General features: G+C 40.6%; 1 protein-coding gene across 2 annotated transcripts in view; it reads left to right on the top strand.

Moving 5' to 3' along the window:
- Window positions 1-23,418, top strand: part of PCNX2 (pecanex 2) — a 156,102-nt gene extending 132,684 nt beyond the window's left edge. For both annotated transcript variants that reach the window (XM_026846485.1, XM_026846486.1), the window contains exons 26-33: window positions 569-802; window positions 2,953-3,056; window positions 10,337-10,481; window positions 11,672-11,902; window positions 12,254-12,528; window positions 13,569-13,753; window positions 18,281-18,729; window positions 20,743-23,418. In XM_026846485.1, the coding sequence (XP_026702286.1) occupies window positions 569-802; window positions 2,953-3,056; window positions 10,337-10,481; window positions 11,672-11,902; window positions 12,254-12,528; window positions 13,569-13,753; window positions 18,281-18,729; window positions 20,743-20,916 (1,797 nt within the window). In that variant the 3' untranslated portion in view covers window positions 20,917-23,418. The remainder of the gene's footprint in view (window positions 1-568; window positions 803-2,952; window positions 3,057-10,336; window positions 10,482-11,671; window positions 11,903-12,253; window positions 12,529-13,568; window positions 13,754-18,280; window positions 18,730-20,742) is intronic.
- The last annotated feature ends 2,054 nt before the right edge of the window (window positions 23,419-25,472 follow it).

Genomic DNA, 25,472 nt, shown 5'->3' with positions numbered 1-25,472 from the left:
ACTAAATGCAGAAAGAAAACAGCAATTAAAACAAGGGTTTTCAGACTTGTGTTGTACACATCTGTCAAATCTCATGTTTGTGGTTAAATCATGATGGAACCGTTTTTGTTAAAGAATTAGGAAAGCTTCATCCCCATAAAACAGGAAGTCCATGGAGGAAAGAGAGTCCTATTTTGTGCATATGACCATCTACTACTGTTTTTTCAAAATATGCATAAACTTTTACCAATATCACCTTCTTGGTTGTAGAGTATAGAACCCCACTAATATTCAGTAATTAACACATTTGAATGCTGGAACTCTGTATTCTTATCATAGTCTATTGTTTTAATTTTCCTGTAAGGCAGAAGGGTATTAAAAACATGACTTGTTTTTCTGTTGTCTGCTATTTAGATATCAATTATTATAATCTTTCTAATTTGAGCAGTTTTGTGAAGCAATGATGCCAAGCAGTGAAAAATAGGAAAAATATGTTAGTGTGGTCCTATTTGATTTATTCTCTTCTGTGTAAAATACATCTGCTTTAATCAGAGATAGAGTGACTAATGTTTGCGTGTTTTTTCAACAGAGTATAATATACTTTACAGCAAGTTCTCCCAAAATCCTTGACTGGATAAAAGATGAATCCATGCAAAAGATACTGCAGCCTTATGCAAAGTGGCATTATATTGAACGTGACCTTGCAATGTTTAACATTAACATCGATGAAGATTATGTTCCGTGTCTCCAAGGAATAACAAGAGCCAGTTTCTGTAGTGTTTATCTGGATTGGATTCAGTTCTGTGCTAGAAAAAGGGTGGAGGTAAGGCTTGCAATTTTTTTTTTTTTTTTTTTTTTTTTTAGTAGTAGTAGTTTTAATTCTTGTGATAGGAGTTAAATGATGCATGTTTACTCTTTTGCTTGCTCAGGTTTAATACAATAAAATTTATTTAAGATGTCAGATAAAAGGAAAATATACGCTTTGTGGAATGGAAAAAACATATTTTGGAGACCACCCTTGTGCAAAAAGTAGAGTTTTAAGGAGTGGTTTTGAATACTGAACCAATTCCTTATTGCACACACTTCCAATGCCATTAATTACATCAGCTTTAGAAAGCATGGATATAACAAGTGCTCGCCGAAGTACTGCTAGAGCAGAGTCAATTCAGGGAATGTCATCAGAGCATTACTGTTCCTTCAGTGTTCCCAGTGTTTGGGTACATTTGCCAAATGTTTGTGGTTTGTGTATCCTTTCTGAAAATTTGCCTATATTTGGGTACAGTCTTCAAATGGTAGGGAAGTGCATAGCAAACTCACTGGTAGTATAGGTCACCTCTGAGAGCTCATAATTCAAATGTGAACCATGTCGCAAAACTGTGTGAAATTGCCTCGCAGCTCTTGGAAGGTCAAGGGCAGGTTTACAGCTATGCATTCCCATGCTTTGAGCCACTAAGATTACTCATGGTCAGCAGTCATTTGTTGGAAATGCACTACTGTATTTCCGTGGAATACTCAAAATAGCCCAGAGGGAGAATACAGTTTCAAACACGCATATTCCTTTGATTTAATTTTCTGATTTTTGCTGATTATGGTAAAAAATGAGAAGTGTATCTTTCCTGGCCACTATGTGCTGTTATTTGTGCATTTTTCATTCAGGATCACTGAGTGCACATTGCATTTGCTACCACTGACCTTAGCTGGCATAACACTGCTGAATCTTAATGTTTCTTCTCCACTTCAGTTCCTTCTCATGTCTCTAACCCTGAATACCATTTCACTAGTTCCTCTGCATATCATTATACTGATACTGTTTTTACTGAATTGTCCTGTGAGCCTTCCCTACCATCTCCTCCTACTGAGAATATTTATCCCTTTCTTTCCCATCTCCATGTCTCAGCTCCCAAGTTCTGACACACAAAGAATTGCACAGTGCAGGGAGAGCCACTCTTAAATGATGCTTTTACACTTGTTATGTGGCTGAGACCTTCAAATAGAATAATAGATTTAGGGATGCCCAATAGACTTGAAACTTCTCAGACTTAAAAGGGCAAACAAATGCTTGCACTAGTGTGCACACACATGCATATTTATAATTTTTTACACCTTTTAACTATGTTTTTGTAATTCACTGACTATATAGAGGTAAAATTCATGTAGGAGCTGAGATGTATAAAAAGCTTTAATGTACACATAGCCCTGAAAATCAATGTATTTTATAGAAGGATTATTCTCCATTAAAATTGGCTTCAGTTTGAGAGTCAAAGAAAGCTCTAAGAAATCACTCATTGCATGGACTGTAATAATAGTCTATATCCTCCTAAAGGTGCATATTTATGAGGGGTTGTTTCAGTTTTTTTCCTCCGGCTTGATAGCAAAGTTTTCTTTGCAAAAATTTCAGTAAAGAAAATCTCCTGAGCTAGTAAACGTGAACTAAATGTTTTGACTGATTGTCAAAATGTGAGGTCAGTGTCATCAACGGTACACAATTTCAATATATATCGTTATTCACTAAAAGTTTGTTCCTCCAAATTTTTCCAAATAGATCATTCTTTTGGAGTCTGTGGTGGTGTTTCATAGGCACTGTCCCACGAAAAGGGGCTTGTCTGCCTCCAGTTGCAGTCTTTCTCAGCAGTAAGGAATCTGTTCTGTTTTAGAATGTCAGATCTGGGGGGATCAAAACCAACAAACCAAATAAAAAAAAACCCCACCATTGACAAAGCTCCCCTCCTTTGGCTTCTCACCAGCTGAGATTAAAATGTTCTGTTTCTAGCCAGTGGGCAAATTAAGCTTGCATTTTGCAGAAAGCCTCTGATGGCAATGATCTTCTTCTTGTCCTGTTTAATTGCAAAGAACTTTTTTGTGTGTAGGTCCAGCTACATGCAAATTTTATTTATGTCACTGTTTATAGTATTGCAGTGCTTTTAAAGATGGTATTTGCATTTAGAATAACAAGCTATTTTTAAAACTTTGTAGCACCTGGACAGCGATGAGGATTCTCCTCTAGTGACACTTTCCTTTGCCTTGTGTATACTGGGTCGAAGAGCTTTGGGAACTGCAGCTCACAATATGGCCATCAGGTAATTTTTAGGAACCCCTTTTCCTCATCTTAAAGCAAAGACCCATTTGTATTTTTTCACTTAATGTGGAATCTCAACAGAAGTTTAGATCAAGATGAAAAGCCTCTTTCCTCCATAAAATAATTTGTTTTCTGCCGTTCCTAGACATCTTTTACTTTGGTAGTTGGCTAAATGACTAATACCAGTCTTTATTTCATAGGGCAAAGCAAATTTTGCATTGAAAGAATGAGTACTGATTGCTTGTGTTCACTCATGCCTGGCCTGGCTACTGAAATGCTGGCTTCCTCCAGAAGAGGAAGAAACTTCTAAGTCATCCAACATCTAGTTAGCTAAATAATAGTAAATCCATAAGGGTCCTGGATTCCTCAGGGCTGTATTCATGTTCATTGTGCCACTTCATTCTGGTGACTGAGGAAGGGAGAACCTCACATCTCTTGAGACCACAGCTTTGTCTGTTCTCAGTCTACCTTACTCATTCACTCATTCAGAACACTTCTTCTAGAAAGTCTGGTTAATTAAAATATGCTTGGTTAAGACTGCTTCTGAATGTGCTCTTCACCTTAGGTTTTCATTAAGGATTCTTCCCTTTTCACTAGGAATTTTGAGTTGTTTGACTTCTACAAAGTACCATTTATGCTGTTACATAGATAAGGCATTTTATTAATAAAATAATCTTTATTTCAATAAAGTCCAACTTCTTACCTAATTTTAGTTTTTTATTAGATGTATTTGAGCTCCCTGTGTTCACAGGCATTTAGTAAGAGTAGAGAAGTTGAGTAAATACAGTTTCTAAGTGACCTTGCTGTATTGGCACAAAACTGTGAGCAAAGCTAGCCCTCTATCAACATGCTCCTTAGAGAGGATTTGTCTTACTAACAAGCAAAGACGGCGTGTGTGATTTTGAATGCATTTTGTGTTATAAGATAAAACAGTCCTTTTAAATATTCATTCTAGCTTTGTTATCTGTTGAGATGTTTGTTAATGTTTGATTTTATGTCTCCTTCTTTCAATCAGTTATGCAAAATACAGTTATGTTTGTGGCCCACACAGCTTATTTCTTGGTGTGCTGCTTCCTTTTGTTTTCTAAAGTGGCTTTCATCATCTCTTTTTTCACTAGTCTTTGCACATTCCCTTCCTCTAGTAGTTTTCTTCTGATTTGTTTCCTTCGTTTCTATGCACTCAAATTAGTGTGATGTTTAGTAACTCGTTGATATTTCTAAAATTGCCCTGGTTTTTTTCATGATCCAAATTTTAGAGTTTGGAAACATAATAGAAAAGTTGGTGTGCGTTTATAATTTTTTTTTTTTTGAGGAAAGATTAAAGTGATTTTGATCTGGGCCTGCAATAGATACGTCACAGCGATATTAGAAATGCATCTAAAAATATCACAAAAGCTTCCTAAAACTGTCATCATGTTTAACATACTTTCCACCAGATCTTAAAATCTTCATTACAGTGTTTTGGCGCTAGTACAAGCACAGCAACAATGTCACCTATTTGTACTGGCTTACATAGTTAGTAGCTAATGTAAAGAGATAATATTATCAGAGACTTTCTAAAGCTTAACATGGAAAGTATGAATGTTGAGGATAATTATTTGCAAAGTCTTCTGTAAAGATTTTAATAATAATTGAAGGAGTCATTTATACCTTTTTTTTTTTTTTTAATCTGGAATATTACCAATGAACCAAGTTAGTTCCTCTCTTTTGGTGAGTGGACACTCCATACTTAAAAATACTTTTTGTGGGGAGGTCTATAGAAAGGCAAAAAATGCACTACTTATTTGCAGTGCACAGCTCTATTTCTGTCTTTTTCTGAATCTGTTCTATATAATCCTAGATCTTTAATTACATCCTGGATTTCTTTTTATTAAGCAAGTGCTCCAGGGCAGTATTCAATCACTGTATTTTTAAAATGTGTTTTGTGACATAAAAGGGATTAAGTGGAAGCTTCTGTCAGTATCTTTTTCAGTGCTACTTCACAAAAGGTTTCTCTAGAAAAGTTTCACTGTGGAAAAACGGTGTCACTTACCCACCTGGTTAAATTACCTTTAATACATTTCAACTGTCAGGAAGATTTGGGGCAAAAAAAAAGGAATCGTGAGTAGCACAATTCAGGTTATAAATTGCTACAGCTACAAAACATGACTTTATTTTGGTGAGATATGTTTATTCTTGTCTTAAATAATTTATATATTTATTATAATTGTCAAAAATAATTTAGTAGAAATTATTAACTAAGGAGCAAGGTGGGTATGCCACCTCCTGACATCAAGACCTTTATCAGCAAAAATGACCTAAATACATTCACTTCAGCACAGAGGGCATTTCTTACCATACTTACTGTGTTTACTGCTTCACACAGATCTTCACAACTTACCTAAACACAAAGAAGCCACCAGTCAGTGAGACTCCGATAGGAATACAATTATATGGCGTGTCAGGGGGAAGGAGACTTTGTCCAACATGTGCAACACTGCTGAGGCCAGAAGGAGATGTTCCCCAGGATTAACTTCAGGCACTGAAGGCAGGTCTCCTTCCCCTCTCTCTGTGTTTGATGGAGATAACAGCAGCTCTTATGGAGGGTGGTTTAGAGCATTATTGCTGGTCCTTGCCCCCAGCTCTCAGGCTGATGCAGTTCTGCATTCAGTTACGTGGAGGAGAAGTACTTAAGATCCTCAGAAGCTGGAGGGATTGTTCCTTAGGTGATGCTTCACAGTCTTTTTCCTTGAAAAGGTGTCAGGATATTTTTGGGACCTCTTGGAGCCTACTGGTGCTGAAGACGGTTTTAGTTTTCTGCAGAGATGGTGTCAGAACAGGCAGTCCCACAGCCGTCTGTGTGCATGAGGGGGATGTACCACGTGCACGGCTGTTGGGAGCTGGCTCACTTGGTAAGAGATCAGGGCTCTTAACACATGCTCTGTCACACTCAAATGCATCTTGTGTACAACATTCCTACAGGTTTTGTGATGAGTTCGAGATGTAATGGCCAGATAGGCATTGTAGTCTTCTCCTCACGCTTATTTCTATTTATAGTTTCATATATGTCCAATGTGAGCAAACTAGCCAAGAATCTGTGCTCTCTGGTTCATGTTTTACTCTCTGGGGTAACTGTGCAGGTGGTAGGAAACTTCCTCTGGACTAAGTCTAGCCCTTGCTGTGTCATGAGGAGTGACACTCATCCAACTGCTGCACAGAAATAGTAATGCAAAGGTAACGTTACACTGAGGTGTGCGCTACAGAACTGAGATTCAAGTTTACATTGTGTATGTAAACTATCAATTTGCACTCATGTACACATGATTTTGACTAATCTATTAATCAGTAAATGTCACTGTGTAAACCAAGATTTTAAATGCTCTTATATAATGTATGTAAATAATTATTCAGTGTACCTGTTCATGTAAATGTCAGTAGAAACCCAACATTAACACTAGATTACACAATAAATGCATTCATTAAGAAGGCAGAACATTGCTATGCAAATCAAATTGCTCTTTTAAACTGTCATTAGGAGGCATCCTACACAAAATGAAATTTGAAGAACGACGTGACATTACCATTCATTTATTCAAATATGAGTGATATATTTAGATGTGCATTTGTAAAGAATTACTTAATAATCCTAGTCAACCACTAGACCTACTAATACATGAATGTTTAGTATATGTTTCAAATCTGGAAAAATATAAAAATCTCTTAATAAAGCATCTCTCATCAGATACTTCCCACACTAGGAAGCCTGGATGCTCAGGTGCCCTCAGCTCCCTCTGGGTGCTATCACTCAGGGTGGACAGAGGATCACACCAAGGAAGGGCTCTGCCTAGAGGAACCACTGCTCATGCTGAAGCCCATGGAAGCAGCTGGCCCCACTTGCCCCTTCCCTCCTGGGCACCACATTGCAGTGCTCAGCATCTGAGGGGAAAGAGGCGGAGAGTGCGGGACATGGCGCCACAATGCTGCTAGTGATGCTGCATGGCTGGTGGCAGTTCCAGCAGACAGTGCAGCTTTGTGTCTGCCAGAGCTGAGCAGGGGAGGAAAGTTCGACTCTTAGCTCACAACCACTATCATCTAAAGTTCCACATTTAGAAGGGCTACTAGTGAAGGTATTTCATTTGGGTGAGCTATGACATTCAGGTCATTACCAGCTCACAGGCATGCATGTTTTTATTCCTTAATTAAATCTACAGTTAACATTGGGAAAGGTCTATAAACTGCAGACAGAGGATGGGTTTTGTTGTGCAAAATACACAGAGATATATTCACCTGCTCATTAGTCTTCATCCATACTGTTTTCAGGCTTTCATCAGGTGCTTTTAGTTTCATCTGTTGGAGCAACGTAAGGAATGCTGAAGGAGGGAGTATTTGCTCTGACTCTGTTGCCCTCCCTCTGGTATTTGTGGTGCTACTTAATCCCCTCCATTCTGCATGTTTGAGGGGCCCGATGGTTCCCCCACACCTACTAGTCTTATTCTAAAACAGCTCACAGTTGTGACAGCAGCTTTTTGGGTTCTTAGCTCAGAGGGTTAGAAATGTTGCCAGAAATAGTACTTATGTCTCTTCCTGATTAATGTAATTTCTTTGGCATGTGAATTTACCTTAACTAGTTTTAAAAATATTTTGAATGAGCCTGTAACTACAGCAGATTACTAATTGAGGTATGTTAAAACTCGGCCAAGAAAGCAGAAACAACCTCGAGTCAGGCCTGAGATCAAAGCTGTTGCTTTTATAGCTTCCTTCTAATCTCATTAGACTTTTCAGGAGAGAGCATAACAATGGGAAGAAAAACAAATGCATTTTATGTGGATTAAGGGCTGCCTGTTACAGAAGTGATGGCTTGAGGTAGTGTCACGTTATAGGCAGAATGTACCCAGAAGCCTCATTACGATTGGCAAGAGAATAAAAGATGTCCACGGTTTTGTGCATACAGCAATCTCATCCAGACCTGTCCAGTGGAAAATACAATATATAAAATAATTGACTCTCAGCCTCTCACAACCACTGCCACCACTGCTTTGTTCCTTGTAGCAGTCATATTTATTCTTAAAAATGCTGGTTACAGAACTTATTATGCAAAAGGATGAGAAATCGATGAGTTTTCCCTAACTAAGCACAGTGAGAGCTGTACGTGCTTCCCTCTGCTCCCACTGCTGATGCTCAGCTGCAGTTTGCATAGCTGTCCTAATCTTGGCCTTGCTTTCAGCAGATGCTGCTGTTCACAGCAGCCTCTTTAGCATGTGCCAATGCCTATAAGACACTTTGATGTGAATGCAAACTCTTCGTCTGCTCTGTTGTTCAGATTTGGCTCTGAGAGCCTCTAATGATGTAAAAACCAGTTCTCCTGCCTATTCTTCCCTTCATCCCAGCCAACTTTTTGGAGCAAATACAGGGGATGTTACATGGGAAAAACTGTACTACAGATCATCATTAGGTGCAGAGTTCAGGTTAGTTTTTTCAGCTTCATCCTGTGACAAATATTTAGATACAGAAGTGTTTTTTCCAGGCAAGGATTCAGCTGTTTATGTTGCATGTTGTCTAGTGGGTGGGTGAGTGAAAGGACCCTTCTTGATTTCTAGCCTTTTCAAAGGAGATGATAATCACATATTTCACCACACAGGCTGCACCCACCATTTTTTTTCCCCCTAACTGGTTTGTTTATTCTAGGGTTTTCCTAGCTATTAAGCAGGATTTGGGTACATTATCATTTTCTAAACTGTGGAGATGATTGATTGAAAGTCAGTGAGGATGACAAGGACTCACCTTGAAGACACATAATAACTGTCATTGAAATCAGCACTTGAATGTTTTGAAGATCTGAGTGACTGTCTCACATAGGCATGTTTTAATACGTAACTTAGTACTAATAAATGCAAATCAGTTAAGAATTCACAAGTCTCCCCATACTCTTCATGTTCCCAGCAGCAACAGCCCTGCTTTCCTGACTGGCCTTGGTCCCACTGATTAGTTGATTTGTCTTAGATGGTGCTTTCGTGGAGAAAATTGGTATCCAGCTGTTTTTCTGGTAACAACATATATATCTTTCCATTTTAATTTCTAAAATGTGCTACTCACCAAGGGCAAAATTAGAATGCATTTGAGCTGAAGATAGGCCAAGCAGTCTCCCAATCTCTCTTCTCCATCTCTTAGAGAAAAAATTTAAAAGATCTTTTCCTTTTCCTAAAATAATTAAGAAAGCTCAATTATGTGGAAAGATTATGTGTTCTCCAGAGAAAGCCTGGGAGGTAATGAAAACTGCTAACATCTTAATGCAGATTCTCCTCAGAGCTTTTACAATCTAAAAAAATCAACTGTTGTGAGTAAAATCTTGGTAGGTAGATGAAACCATGTCCTGTGGGTTTGCAAGAGGTGCCCGTTTTTAACAGATGGTTCTGTTTTCCTCAATTTTGAGATCACTTCTTCAGAGCAGCATTAGGACAGCAGTCCTGCTACATAAAGTACATACAAGTGGCTGAGGTGTCATGGGAAGCTCGTGGTTCGGGGTGCAGTTTGGAGCTGAAGACTGGTTGCTTCTCTTCGCAAAGCCCTCGTGCAACCATTTTCTAACAGCTACTCAATTTTGTACCTTTTACCTCTAGTTTAAATTCATGTCCAGGCAAACCACCATCCAAGCTCAGGAAGAACTGGTTACATCTAGTTTCTTGTATTAGAAAAGCAAAACCCAGTGCACGTTTGCTTTAGGGCTCATTGTTTCAGTATGAAATGCCTGTTGTTTGATTCATGCTCTCACCCGGTTTGCCAAGCAGTTCCTGAAACTTAGTATTCTTCTTAGTACATCTGGTTTAATGTTCATGGCTGGGTTTGAGTTTCGTGACAAAAGCTTCAGATTTGCTGAAAATATTATTTACAGCTGGTTTATTTTTAAGTTTTACCTTGCAAGGAAAACTGCTAAGTGTAACAGGGCCAATCAATAAACTTTCAAGCGAGGGGGCTGGTTCTGTTGCCTGCACAGGGATTGCAGAGCAGCTGGCACTCTTTGACCTGGTCTCTTTGGCACAGCCGCAGGAAAGCAGCACCCTGAGGCACCCTGTGACCCAGCCACCCATCCTTAGGGCATCCAGGTGCCACACTCGTTTTGTGGAAACCACCTACCCTGTGGGGCGTTTTTATTTAGAAATGTGCGATGTGACGCCTGCTTTATACCTGGTACTGCAGGAGCTCACCCTGGGCCGAAGGGCCACCGGCTACTGCACCACTCGGCAAGGGCCGGTGGTCGGTGAGCTGTGAATGGCTCCAGGAGTGACCGCTGTCTTTCTCTTACAGCTTGGACTCTTTTCTTTATGGGCTCCATGCACTGTTCAAAGGAGACTTTCGGATAGCGGCAAAAGATGAGTGGGTCTTTGCAGACATGGATCTATTGCATAAGGTTGTTGCCCCGGCAATCCGAATGTCTCTGAAGCTACACCAGGTAGGGTCTGTTTTAAATTTTTACTTTTAACTTTTACTACCGTATCTGTTTTCTTGGGGAAACACAGGAAACCTTAGAAACTGTCCAAAGGAAAAGAAATGAGAGGGAACTGGAGTACTTGCTGTCTTATTCTGAGAAACTTCCTTAACCAACATGGAAAAGCTTGGCATTTATTTAATTTGCATTCACTTGATCTTCTTTTCTGTACCTACTCGCTGCCCATTTGAAGAGCGTGACCCTGTGTTTTTCATCAAAACAAAACTGACCGTCATGTCATGTTTTACTTGAATGGATACTATAAAGATGGTTTCTAGATAGAAAAGAAATACATTGATTAGACTAATCTCATTGCTAATTTATCAATCTTTTCGTGAAGGGCAATACACATTTAACACTTCCATATGTTAAAAGACACAGCTGAGAGGGGAGTGGTTTGAAGGGTTAGTGTCACGGCTGTTTGTTTGATTATGTTAGGCTGTTTCTGACCCTGTTTTGGTTTCAGTTGTAAAAATCTGGCACATCTTCACTGAAGTTGCTCCAATTTCTTCAGGTCAACCCCTGTTATAGCTTGGAGCTGACTTTGTTCTTGCTCTGGCGCATCACTATTTAGTATCATACACTTTTATCATGCATGATATTTATAATTGTGCTGAATATAAATGAAGTGGAACTGCTGTGAATTAATATCCAGGAATTTGACAAAATAGTTCTGTGAATGTTATCACTGGTCGTATTGCTGCATAACAGCTAAAGTAATAACACAATACTGTGGTATCTGCTGATGGATTCCCAGTCTGTGCTTTTGTTGGTGGTTTTCCATGGATAAAAATCAGGATTTCCACAAGAACTGTGGAATGCCTGAGGTGATTCCAGTCTCCCTCTGGCTTACCCAAAAGCTCTGCCTCCTGTCGTTTCCCACTTTATAAAAAGAAAGTGGATAAGCTGGCATGCTCTGAGTGTCTTTGTCCAGTGGAGATATGACATCAGAACAAGTTACAATAAAACAAAAATCATACCCTTCTATATTAAAGTAGTTGTTCTACCTCCCCCAAACCACACTGTATCAAATGGCAAGTCACTTGGGGGGTCAGCTGGCAAGGGTTCAAAAAACAGGATTTTGTTTACTGTTAATAGTTTTTGTGTTTTCACAAATACACCTGACCTTTTTGATACTCTTCTCGTACTACCAGGACCAGTTCACCTGCCCAGATGAGTATGAGGACCCAGCAGTTTTGTATGAAGCGATCCAAGCTTTTGAAGAAAAGGTTGTGATTTGTCATGAAGGGGACCCAGCCTGGCGCAGCGCTGTACTCTCCAACAGAGAGGAGCTGCTAACCCTGAGACACGTGGTAGATGAGGGAGCAGATGAATATAAAGTTATCATGCTCCACAAAAGCTACTTGAGCTTCAAGGTTATCAAGGTACATACACCATTTTTCTAATATTGAAGTAATTTAGGGATGTGGCAACTAATATTATTTCTGAGTAATCTGGCCAAAAGGAGAGGTTGATAGCAGTTATCAGAGTAGAGACTGGAGGCTAAAAGGAACTCTTTTCAGTTGACTTCCATTTTGTACCCATTTGTTTGTGTATCTGAAATAACATTTCTATGCTTTACCAGGGAATAGCTGCACAAGTTCATAAAACCTGTTGGTGCAAAGACACGAGGTATTTGCACACACAGCTACTGCTGTTCTACCTAGATTGCGTAGTTCTGCACCTTAAGTAGCAAACGTTTTCACGTGATCCACGTGTTTTTAACCTACCTGTAGGTCAACAAGGAGTGCGTCAGAGGGCTTTGGGCTGGGCAGCAGCAGGAACTGATTTTCTTACGCAATCGTAACCCAGAGAGAGGAAGCATCCAGAACAATAAACAGGTCTTGCGGAACTTAATTAATTCTTCATGTGATCAGCCACTGGGATATCCAATGTACGTTTCCCCTTTAACCACCTCGTATCTTGGGACACACAGCCAACTGAGGAACATTTGGGGGGGACCTGTCAGTTTGGACAACATTAAAAAGTGGTTCAGAACCAAATGGTTAAGGTAGGTGTTAAATTTTGGCTATGCAGATAGAGACCCTGCCGTCTCAGTTCCACTGTATTTTCTGTTAAAAGAGAGTAATTCCATACTGTTATCTATGAGTAAAAATTGCAAATAACTCAGAATATAATAAAATAGCCCTACAGATATAGCAGAAATCAAATTCATTAAGTCATTCATGGCTTTATAAGCAAAGCTTTGTACATGTTCAGCAAGATTCATTATCAAATCACTTAATACCACAGACATCTCCCTTATTCCAGGGAATTTTACTGTTCATGCCTTGCAAATGAGGGTATCTTTTTGTAACTCAGTGACATGTCAGAACGAGTAAATGTGCTGGTGGGTTATGATAGGTGATGCACCAAAGCTTTGGCAGCATAAAGGATCATCCCCAAGTCATTATTCTTGACCAAAACACATCTAAAAATGTACTTACTATCCAGCAAAATTGCCTGACTTCCCCTAGGTATGATTGGTCAGTATCTGACACATTCCATCTCTCATTTCTACATTCACTTTGCATACAGCAATAACTCCCTCTTGTCTCATTTCCTCCATCTGCCCTATTGCCACTGTGGTTGAGGAGAGGCAGGGTACCATGGAGAGACTACGGGAGCCAGCTTGCATGCTCAGGCCTACGCAAAAATTCCCAGATTAAATCTAGTGGTTTAATATGCTAGTTTCCCACCATGCAGCTCATTCTCTCTGAGCCCCCTCCATTCCATTCCTCTGCTTTGCTGTTTGTTACCTCATGCAAAAGTTGATCTTTAGAGAGCCCTGTAACATTAGATAGAATCCTAAGGTCTTGCACGGCTCCAAAGCCACTTAACACAGTCATGGAAAGATTTGGTTTGTGTCATATATGGTTTTGTTCCAAGTAAGCTTGCCATATCATCACTTTGTTATCTTATAAAATGTCAAAAGACCTGCAGTGGGGTATGAGAGAGTACAACTACATATCTTAAGGGCACCTAACATTGGTGGCACAAGTTTTTGTATGTAATAAATGGCTGATCATGTGTGTGTGTTCCCCCAAACAGAATGCGGAAGGACTGCCATGCAGCTCACCACGAGAGAGGTAATGTTGAAGACGTGGATAGTGGAGGGGGGTCTTCGTCTAGCAGCAATTCCACAGGTAATTCAAGCCAGAGCAGTAGCTCGCAGCCCACCAGAGATGGAACTCCTCAGTTGCAAGCTTCATCTCAAGAGGTCCACCAGCGTGCAGGTATTTGCACAATTTACTTGGCTTTTTCTGTAGTCTTCTGAGGGGCCACACAGGTAGATGCTGTTGGGGTGTGCTCATACCCAGTCAAAAAGTAATTTTAGAAGGAGAGAGCTTTGTTTTTCCTAGTGACCAAGAACATGTAGGAGATGCCTTCCTCATATTGTTCCAGGTATTTACTGGGAAGGGATAAGATAAATGTGATTCACCAAAGGTTCAACTGTCAAACTCCTTTATGTGTAACCTTTGGACTAGGAGGTGCCACTAACAATGGCAGAATGAGAAATGCAGATGGGAGGGAGTCTACATGTGCGATGCAGGGAGCCCGTACCACAGTGAACCTGTCCTTATTGTTGGCTGAGAACAGCAGAAGTGAACATATGCAAAAATCTTAATAATCTTGGAAGGACCATGGCGATTTACTTGAGGAATTGGTTTGGCTGTTCATGCATGTGGAGAACAAACAAACAGGAAATAATTTCTGAAGTCTATACAGCAGTTATCAAGAGAAAATTAAATGTTGTCAATCATTCTATCAACTAACAGCTGAGCCCTCATACTAAATTATGGGTTCCTAAGTACTTTAGATATATTGACGAGGTAGAACTACAGGCCTTCACACTGGAAATATATGTTAAGTTTAGCAGTGGGACACTGTGAGACCTATCATTGTGGGATCAGTACTTGTAATGTAAAGCCAATTAATCTTTCAACAAGTTGTGGTATTACTGTATAAATTAAAGCAGAGAACTAGAGGGGTATGATATTTGTTTGTTTCCTCTTAGATCGTTTTGACCTATCATTAAAGATAATGGACAGGACTGGAGTAAATCTTGCCCTGAATATAAATCATGTTGTAAGAATAAAATAACTGTTGCTTTTAATTGAGTCTAGCATTAGAGGAATCCCCATGTGCATACTCATAACTTGACACTGCAGTAATCAGAATGGCAAACTTAATTGTAAAATAATGATCCTGAGCATGCCATACAAGAATGAAAGTTAATTGTGAGTTGTTTAAAAGAACGTAATGATTGCCCAGAAAACCACAATCAAGACAGAAGGTCCCACTTAGTTAAGAAAAGCAACCTGGCTTTGAGGTAAAATGAAGAAATGCACAACAAATGCAAGGAGGTGGAAAATAGCAAATACAAATCAGCATCCAGTCCTGAGAGACTATTGATAAGAGAATGAAACAGAGAAGTTTCTGGCTAGCACCATTAGGGATAAAAAGATGAAAGTGAGTTTGTGGCCATTTATTTTTAAAGAGTATTAGAAGCAAAAGAAATCCTAACAGTGGTCTTGATCTGTCCCTACATAGAAAGGCAGAGTTGCCAATAATGTGGGAATGAGAAAGAGATATCTGGTTTGTATTGGAAAAACTGTAGATGATCTATTTCTATGACCAGATCATGAAGTCGTTCCTTCCATCCTAGCAGCTACAAAGAACATGAAAGAATGGCTATCAAAGCTATATGCTTAATTGAGTAAATCCATATGACTCTCACTGAAGAAGGTTTTAAGAGAGCTGGTTAAAAAGCAAGCTCTGTTTGATCTTCAGTAAGTATTGGGACACTATGGCAATACCAGAGGGCTGGGAAAGAACTTACGCTATGCCTGTTAAAAAAGCAGAATGAAAAGGGTGACCTGGGAAATGCATGTCTGTCAGTCTGACTTTGGTTCAGGACACTGTTGGCCTACCATGCACAGTCCTAGTGCCCTAATTTAAGAAGGACATTTTTAATTTGGAAGGAGTTCAAAGAAGAGCCAAAAAGTGATCAAAGATCTGGGAAATACATCCTGTAGTGAAAGATTAAGAGCTTTCAAACAATTTATATAGCAAAAGAGACTTTGATCACAGTCTGTAAGTACTTACCTGGGTAACAAGAAGTGACCAAAGACAGTTGATTTGAGTAGACTTGGATATAACAAAGCTAAACAAATTCAGATTTGAAATCAAGTGCACATTTTTAACAATGATAATAAATAAAGTGAAACAAGTGACTAAGCATTAAGATGGATTCTCTGTGACTGGAGATATTGGATGCATTTCTTAAAAATAATCATAGTAATTAGTAATGCCATACAGGAATTAATTCCAGGAAGTTCTTTGGCTCATGCTATAGAGCAGAGAAGACGATGATCACAGCAATCCCTTCTAGACTCATAATCTGTGAATTAAGTGCATTTAATGTTTTCATATTTCATATTTCATTTGCAGCATGGTGCCACTGAGTCTGCAAAATGCAATGAAAGCCCTATATAAAAGTGTGACCAAAATCGGGAGCACGGGAAACATGTGGGGTTCTCCCCTAAAGTGTCCTTATTTCATAATGCAGTTTATAGAACAGCCATTGTTTCCTAAGTGTTTTCAGGGACAGAGTTATTTATGTGTAGACGCGGGTGGTCTCCTGTCCAATGCTCTAACCACTGCATTTGGGATGAATATAGAATACTTTTGGACAGGGGTCAGCTTGGCAATTTAAATCACAAACAGATGTTTGGCCACATTAGCCCCTGCACAAACTAACACACCACAGCCCCTCTGTTCTTAATTCTAGTTCGTTCTTTTTATTTAAAAAGGGTAACACATTAAAATAACCATCAGATGTGAAAACCAAAGTACCTAAACAAAACCCCGTAGTTTGAAGAACCTGAATCCCTGCGGAGGCCAGACATGGGCACGGCGGCCAGGCCTGACCCCCGTCACAGCGCGTGCCCTCCCCGTTCATCATGCCCGAAGCGCAGAGGACAGCGGCACCGTGGCACACAGGAGCCACGTGCGCCCATCCCACTGCTTGCAAGCAGAGACCTCGGGGCTCTCATTACAGAGGATGCTGCTTTGCATGCCATCTTAGGAAATTATTTTTTTCTTGTGGAGTATAAAAGTAGAACTAAAGATACACTCTAAGTAAGTGGGGTGTGAAAGTGTCCAGTGCTTGCCAAACCAACCAGGTTTTAGTCCAGCTCAAGTGCTCCAGTTAGGTTGTGGCCCAGCTCTGCCACCTGTGCCAAGTTACCTAAATCTTACTCTTTGCTTCAGCATCTGAAAAATGGGGCTGATGATACCAGCCTCTGGAAAGCTGGTCTGTGGATGTAAAACAGCATGTTTCAGCTGTATAATACAAATAGTATGGACATGAAATTCTGCATTACTGGAACCCTCATGAATTCAGCAAGCAGTCATGTTTCTAGAAGACAGTGTGAGATGTATATTCCTTTATGCTTGCAAGATTTCAGTATCTGGAGGAGTTTCAGTGCTTCACGCCCCTCCATAGTTTGGGTATTGGGAAAAACCAAAGCAAAAAAAAAATTACCAACCACCTGGAAATGCTTGCCAGAAAAAATTGTTTCTGCATTGATGGCTCTCAACAGATTTTCTGGCATCAACTCTGTACCCTACAGCTATAGCTAGGAAACCAAAATGCCAGCTTGTGTTACTGTTTGAAGTTTCCTGGAAAGCAAAAAAGCCAAGCAGGCACTCGTGTGATGGGGTATTTGCTGCGTAAGCCTGGGTTAGAGCCTGTCTGCAGATACAGTGAACTCTTTCGGGGCCTGTGGTGCCTGCCAGCCCACTGCATGCCATTTGCAAGGGGCCTGGGTGCAAGTATCTGGGGGTTCACTGGCCAGTGAGTTGGTTTACTTTTCATTCTATGCCTATTTAAATATGCAAGCATAAGAAATACAGAACTTGTTTGAATGACATAAGGTGTTGATATAAATGTTTAAAATGGGGGTGTATATCTACAGGAAGATAGAAGTTGTCTCAGCATGTCAGAATAGCTCCTCTCATCTACTCTGTATCCAACAGTGGCTGTGCTGAGACACTTGACAGAATGGAGCAAAAATTTTATGTGGGTCTCATTCAGACCTCCAACAGACTACCCTAGCTAAAGGTGTTCACATCTTTTCAGTCTGTGATATGGTGTAAATATCATTCTTGGAATTCAGATATCATTTAATATTAGTCTTAAAAACTGTCTTGTGGCTTGAATGCCGTAGTCTTTTACTCAGTTGAATTATCAAATTCTCTTTCCCCATATGCAAAACCAATTCTTTTTTGTGTGACGTTGTTCTAACTCACAGGTTTTGGGGTTTATTTTTACATTAAATTATACCAAGCCCTGTAAGGTGGATAATCAACATCGTTTACTTGAGTGACGTTATCAAAGGGGAGTGGAGTTACATCAACACTATGCTCCGTCATTCATGGGGCAGGTTAAAATGTATGTGGCAGAATAGGTGTGAGCCTGCAATTAGACTACTTTCCTTGAGGTGTCTTCTTATTTTCCTGTATTTTGACTCAGTGCAGAACCACCAGAGCTATTCTGACCAAAAGCCAGACCCCTGTGGTGGAAAACACAGGAAGGTTCATAGGTTTAGCAACTTATTTCTGTTATTCTTGGGATTCTTATGCTGATAAAACCAGTAGTAATACACCAATAGCCCTATGTACACATGGGACACTGTCAATAGCATGCAGGTCATCAGGATGCCACTTACTTAAATATATTAAACTTTCTCTTAAAGGCAGGAGAAAACCCAGAAGTCAGTCCATCCAGGCACACACTGCTTTAAACCAAAGGCCTCCTGCTTCAAGTCACTCCGGACCAATTGCAGAAAGCCGCCAGCCTTTCATCCAAACATCTACATCTGCCCATGAAATTGCCCAAAGGCTTTCTAGCAGTCAGCTATCATTCCACAACTCGGCAACTTCTGTGTTTTCCCAGTCCCCTGCTGTTCCTGTTGCTGGCCAGCTGACTGTGCAGGACCGAGCTGCAGCAATGCTCAGGTCCAGTCTGGCCTCTTCCACCAGCTCAACTCTCAGCCTGCTGTTCGGCAAGAGAAGTTTTTCAAGTGCTTTAGTGATTTCTGGGCTCTCAGCTGCAGATGGAGGTAACACCAGTGACACCCAGTCATCCAGCAGTATGAATATTGCCATGGGCCCATCTGCTAGAGCAGCAAGTCAAGCAACTCGGGTAAGGCTGAAGCCAGAATAGTAGCACTAAGCTGAGCTACTGTACTGCTCTCCTATCAGGTTCTTGAACTCCTGTTGGGTTTCTTCCTTCTCACTGGTCAGAAAAAAGTATTTTCCAAAACAACATCAGGATTTTGGTATTTGTTTCGGATTTTCTTGCATCACAATGAAAATGAGACTGGTTAATAAGTGTGTGTGTGTGTGCATGTGTGTACGACAGTGATGTATTTATAAGTAATTGACAGGTTGGCTGTTAAGCATGCACCTGAAATTGCAAACTGGGGTGAAGTCCCACTTCCTTTCACTCAGACCAGGGACTTGGGTCCCTTTTCTGCAGCCCAGATGATGAGTACCATCATAAGCAAACTAAATAGCTCCTTCCTCGCTTGCTTATGCAGGACTTAATTATTTGTACAAGGAGGAACAGTTCCCACTGAACAATGAGCAGTGAACCTCTCTGACCAGAAATTCAATCCAGGACTTGAAAACCTTGTTGCTGAAAGGGTTAGTCAAAGGAAGTATTTCCCAAAGGAAGCCTGCATGCCCTTGTGATTCAGCATTTTCTAGCAGCAAAACAGTACACACAAAGAACTTCAAGTCCTACTCCCATCTTCCCTGGAAAATTCAATGTACATAGTGGTGTCACTGTTTTATTATCTATGTATTTATTTAACTTTGGTTGCCATCAGTTGCCTTCCTGAATTTTGAAACTTTTGAAACTGCACTACAGAGCAGTAATGTGAGGAGATGGACTAGAGATAAAGGGTGATTGAAAATGGCAGTTGACAACCTAATTAAGACAGACTTGTATTTGGCCTACCAAAATGGAAACCAAATTGGCAACAGGGGAAGGTTGTGGATATGGAAAGTTCAAAACACTGTCATTCTTAACACTGTATAACTTATCTAATTTTCAAATAATTCTCCAAACCTCGAGTGAAAAAAAGCTCCTTAGCCTGTGTGTATTTTGCTCTTAACCCAAAAATACCATGTATGGTATATTTCCTTGGAGTTTTGCCATGAACTTCAACAGAAGTTGACAACGTTACTCAGCTGGGTCCAATCCTGCTTTATTACTCTAATAAGCATTAATAATATTTCTACATGTACAGCTGAAAATATCAGATGACAAGGCATAATTCCAACACTCAAGAGTTTATAGCCTAATTTGCAAGAACTCTGCCAGTCTGCAATACTGAGTACTAACGGTAGGATTCACCTCATCTAACTTTAAACCATCTAAAATTTGGGTTTGAAATCTTGATTCTTGGTGTGGCCTCTATATTCAGTGGAGAGGACAATCCACTTCATCCTTACTGCTGTCAGGAAGAAATCTTCCCCTGGGACACTCCTATCACTTTGCCAACCATTGACAGCCTAGATGATATACTAAGACTACATGGCTAAATTTAGGTAAGGTGAATCCTGGCCAGAGTCACTGCTCAAGAGTCCAGGTGCCTATTTGAAGTGCTAAGGAGGAAGTGTTTTATTTAAACATTAACACAGCACAGTTCTGGAAAGCTTTTATACTAATGGACTCCTTACAATGGGGTGACACCGCGCATAACATTTTCAGACTGATAATTGCATTCCAGTTTTGATGAACAGGTTTCTTTGTCAGTTGGATTTAAAGTCTGGCGTACAAAGCAAGCCCCAGAGCAACCCAGTTTAACTTTTTAGAAGTCAGCCCTGCTTGGAGCAGAGGTTTGGACTGGATGACCTCCAGAAGTCCTTTTCAATCCAAATGATTTTACAGCTCTCTATACATGTACATCTGTGGTACTAAACCTCTAGCTCCTGGTCTGCTTTTGTTTCCAAATTTATGCGTTACACAAAGTGTGACAAGTACCTCTTCAGAAGTCCCTTGTGAATAATGCATGTTAAGAATCCCATGCAGTTTCACAGAATGACACTCCCAGATCAATTTTTAACTTTTTTCACCTGTCACATCAAAAAATAGCTGAAGTGTTACTTAGAACTTTCCTAAACTAGTTGACTTTTTCTTTCTTTCCAGCAACACACAGAGACCTGTGAAACAACTGATGCTACAGAACCTAGACGGCAGCGAGAGGCAGGTCCAGCCCATGCCATATTCATGAGTCGGAACCTGGAGTGCAGAAGGGCCAGCCAGGAAGATATGGCCCTGGAAGACACTGCTTCTCAGCAAAGCCTGTCTGAAGAGCAGTAAGAAGGGTGCCTAGCACGAGGGCCACACACTTATAATTACATACAGACACAAGTTAGGTCAGGGAGCTGCATGTGGGTTTAGGTTCTTTCAAATGTAACAAGCAACCTCTAAATATTTATTTTTCTAACTTCACAATACTACAGGACAGTTGTTCTTCAGCTAAGGCCTTGGAATGGGTAGCATTGGAAGATGTCCTAAAAAACACACAGTGCCACTTCATCTCAGGTTCTTGTAAATCCTAGAACAATGAATACAAGCTGTTTAACGTTCCTTCTTCTGGAATGGTTGGAATCACAAACGAATACAGTGGGAAATATTAATACAACTCAGTGAAAAGCACACAAGACATCTATTTCCTGCCACAACTGAACAGCTGATTGCATGCAAACTAATTGGCGTTTGATATATAACACATAGCAAAAGGCAACTTTGAACAGAAGCAATGAATACATAAAAGGACAGTACAACCTGTACTGTAACATTAGAGCTAAATCTTTTTTTTTTTTTCCAACAGCAAATCTCTCATTTGTTTTTCTTTAACATGTTATGCAGGTGGTAATTCTGAATAGCAACGTAGCATCACAGATTGATATACTGCATGCAGCCATAATGACATATTGTGTGAACAAGCCATGCTACACAGATAGACAGAAGTCAAGTGTGAGAAAAGAGAGTATCCAGTGCATGGAAAGCCTTCAAAGCATATGGTGCACCTTATTTGCAAAGAAAGCAGCTTTGCATAAACAGCTGCTCTTAGGTATTATCTCGTGCTCCTGTTTGGTTTACAGCAGTGTTTCTCAAATTCCAGGCAACAGCCCCCGTGGGAATTACAAAAGCACCCAAGGGAATCCTCCTTAAGGACAGGAAAGGGCAAAGCAGGCTGTAATTATTGTCTGGAAGTTCTGTATTAGGAAGGGAACAGCTAAATGCCTTTAATTGCTGGACAAACTCACTGTCCATAAACACTTGTAGCCAGTAATTACAGAGCGTTCTGATTTCCCTCCCCCAGAGAAACTGAGATGCTGCCAATTTGATAGTTGCATAAAGACAGATGAGGCAAATAGGGAGGCCATGCTTTCACAGAGTTTGAGAAACACTGATTTACAGGAATGCATGACTACTTTGGAAGCCAAAAGGCTACAACAAATCCTTCCTCTACCACAGTGTCTGAACACACACACGCCTGTTCTCATTCTTTTTTAATTAAAAAAAATCGCAGCTATCAGTGTCTTGCTGTTCCTCTTTACTGTAACTACCATAGATTGTTTCTAATTCTCAACACGGTGATGTGCAGCCAGGCTGTGTTGTCCCAATTAACAAGAAAGATTTAACAAGAGATGCTGTAGCTAAGTCTTATTACTGTTAGGCAATACACAGTTGCATTCTGAGCTTCCTACTGTGCCACACTTCAGATTATAAGTAGTAGAACTAAATAACACCTAGTGAAAATAAAATGATCAAAGTACGTTTTGTGTGGCAGCAGTTTTTGGATTTTCTTTTTTATTTTGAATTGTTTTCGCTTGCTTTCTGCCTTATGAAATTGAGAAATCTACTGTTTTTCTTTCACTTCAGATCTTGATGAACTGCTTATTTATAAAGCTCAGCACAACTCAGGCAAAATTCTGATCATGTTTGCAAGGGCAAAAGCAGAGTATTCATGTACAGACCCCCGAGATCTATGGTCATCAGTGCAGTTTAGGCCCTACTAACGTCTCCTCCAGCATCCCGATGCGATACGGAAGAGGAAATTGAATTCAGCTGCTCCCTTCTGACCATTTCTTGCAGATCATACCTCTCCTCCCCCACCCTGCTCATGAAGTGCTTCATTACAAATGGATGGAGGTTATACAGGTAGGTGGAAGGCTCTTAGTAACAGCCACCAGCCCCATTTCTGCCCTGGGGGCTTTTGCATGGCAGTCTACTACGATAAACAATCACTGCTTTGTCTTCCTAAACCCTGCCCTGCCTGGAGGCAGAGCAAACAGGCAGCTGTGGAAAGCACTAAAACCCTTCTCATATTCAGTTAGCCTCACTTAGGCCTCCAATTTTCACATCTTTAACTTAAATTTGAATTCATTTCCATCAAAAATAAGTAACTCCAGTAGTCCCAATCAACCTAAATTATTCTATGTATCCAACTCAAGCACACTAAACCAGCTTGGGAAACAGCTGCACAAATCCTCCCAGCAGCAAGCTGCTGTTGTTTAGCGTGGACGGAGGCCCAGCAACACCACCTTCCCCCAGCACCAAAGCTTCTGTAAGGGAAGCTACCATCTCCATGCCCTCTGGTACTGTACCCTAAGAGAATGCAGCTGCCTCACAGTTCCTGACTTAGTTCAAGCCACCAGCCCTGGAACAGAACTCCTTGGGGACAGGAGTGTGCCATGAAGTCCACCCTCCGGCTGCACAGGGTGGCTACCAGAAAATGCATGTCTTAACTCCTTTGTTGAGTCACAGCACACAAGCAGGGCAAAGCAGGAGTCAAGGTAAGATTAAAAAAAAGAGTTCCTTTTTGTAGCCATGTCTTACACAGTGTTTATTTTGCAATAAGGTTGTTACTGTAGCATACCGAGTTGAAAAGCCTAAGAGTGACCATTAACAACAGTAACAAAGACAAAAAAACCCAAACCCTATGAGGACAGCACAAACTCTCGCACATTACATTTCTCCGTGATTTAGGATATAGTCTGCTGTTATTAAAAAGACTACTGCTGTATGCATTGTTTTTAAATACAAGCCAATCCTACAGAATAATCAGATCTGATGGTTAGAAATAAAACCTGGAAGTAGGTATGAGGCTGTACTGATTAAACACATCTTAGACCTCACCCCATGTTTGCATGAGGTATAGAGAGACCTGTTTACTCTGTACAGGATGGACAATGCATCTAAGGTGCTGATGCACAAAAAGCTAACAAACAGGTACCTAACCTTTATGCAAGGCCTAATTCCAACAGTAAGCTGCTCAGAACAGCTCTTCATAGCACCAAAAGGCACCTGAGTCTGTAGGACTGCTGTTCTCAGCATCAGTGCCTACAGATACACAAAGGCTTTAGGCCATACTTTTATTCCTGAAAGACCTATGCAGCTTAATACTTAACCTCACACAGGAGATGCTTCAGAGTTGCAAGATGGAGGTACCTGTGGCACCTCAAGAACCCCCCCTTGTTGGGCAGTTTGGGGGTCAGAATGAAAAGCAAAGACAACTTTCACTGCTTTTAAGTCAGCTGCAGCACTGATGGTAGGTTTCACAATGCCTAAAACTTGGCCCTGAAGTTGCTCAAGCTGAACAGTCTGCCTACATTACCTGTCTGATCTCTTACCACATCTGTGATGCAGGACAGATGACCACCACAAACACTTAAGTACCTTTTATAGGCAGTTCCATTTTGTGTCAGTTTTGAAGATGCAGGTGCTATGCTTTAATTTTTCCAGAGCTGCAGAGGCCACTTACTCAGCCGGGGCTGAAGGCAGAAGCCTGCTCGATGCTCATTCAGCCAGCCCAGAACCTTCTTGCTTCTGCAACCTGAAAACAGTAACAAACACTCTGGTCTCACTAGCAAGCTGAATGAATCCTTTGAGGAAATCAAGCACTCGATCCACAAGAGCATTTGGTACATGTGGTTCTTTCAGAGATGTCAGAAGGGATGAAGAGATGGAGGCCCTATCTGCCTCCCCCAGCTTAATCCCAGATAACATCACCATTGCTGAAAAGAAACACTGGGAGTGATTTTACGCACACTGGCTCAGTGAGGCCCTCACAACCAGAGCAGAGAGGAACACATCGAGTAGAGCAGGCTACAGGAAGGAGGATATTGAGTAGATGGTAAAACAAGCACAAACACAGTATTTCAGCCCTTGCATTAAATGTGGGATACTTACCCCCACACCCCCACCCCGCCATGTTGTTTTCCTAAACTTTCCTTTCACCAATAGGCTCTTGTTTACATCATACAGTAAAAGCCAGGTGCTACACTCCTAAGGGTGAAACATGGCCTGAAGATCTGGTAACACAACTTTTAGTAACACTTTACCAAGCCAACCACAGGCTGCTGAACTGCTCACATCCACCAGGTACGCTGGCAAGCCTCCAGCGTGGCCTTCAGCACAGCGGGTTCCCACCACAGCAAGCAAGATGGGCACAACATACAAAGTTCATTTCCATTCCTCCAAAAATACAAATGCTGGAGAACCTGCTGTTCCCTCCATTTTGAAGTGCCATACAAACTTCTTCTATGTGAGGAACTGGCATTCTTGTTGAAAAGTCTCACCTCACTCCCATAGACAGAAAATCTTGGCATTCACTGCATTTAAGACAAATGTTAACAGAAAGGACTTACCAGCATGAGTCTTTTCGCCTTGACAAGATCGCCAGATACTCTCAATACTTACGAACAAAGTTCTGAAACTATTAAGTTCTTAAGAGTCTCTGCGATGTCAATCACAGGTTTTTTTTTTTAAAGTTACTTGTTAGAATAAAGCACGAAATGTCATCTGCATTTGTCTCCAACCCACCAACTGCTCTTCTCTTGCTGGGGAATTTAAGTTAAAGATTA

This window comes from Athene cunicularia, assembly GCF_003259725.1.
Source record: "Athene cunicularia isolate RWA chromosome 3 unlocalized genomic scaffold, athCun1 chr3_part1, whole genome shotgun sequence".
Lineage (NCBI taxonomy): Eukaryota > Metazoa > Chordata > Aves > Strigiformes > Strigidae > Athene > Athene cunicularia.
This window is presented reverse-complemented; position numbering and strand designations above follow the sequence as displayed.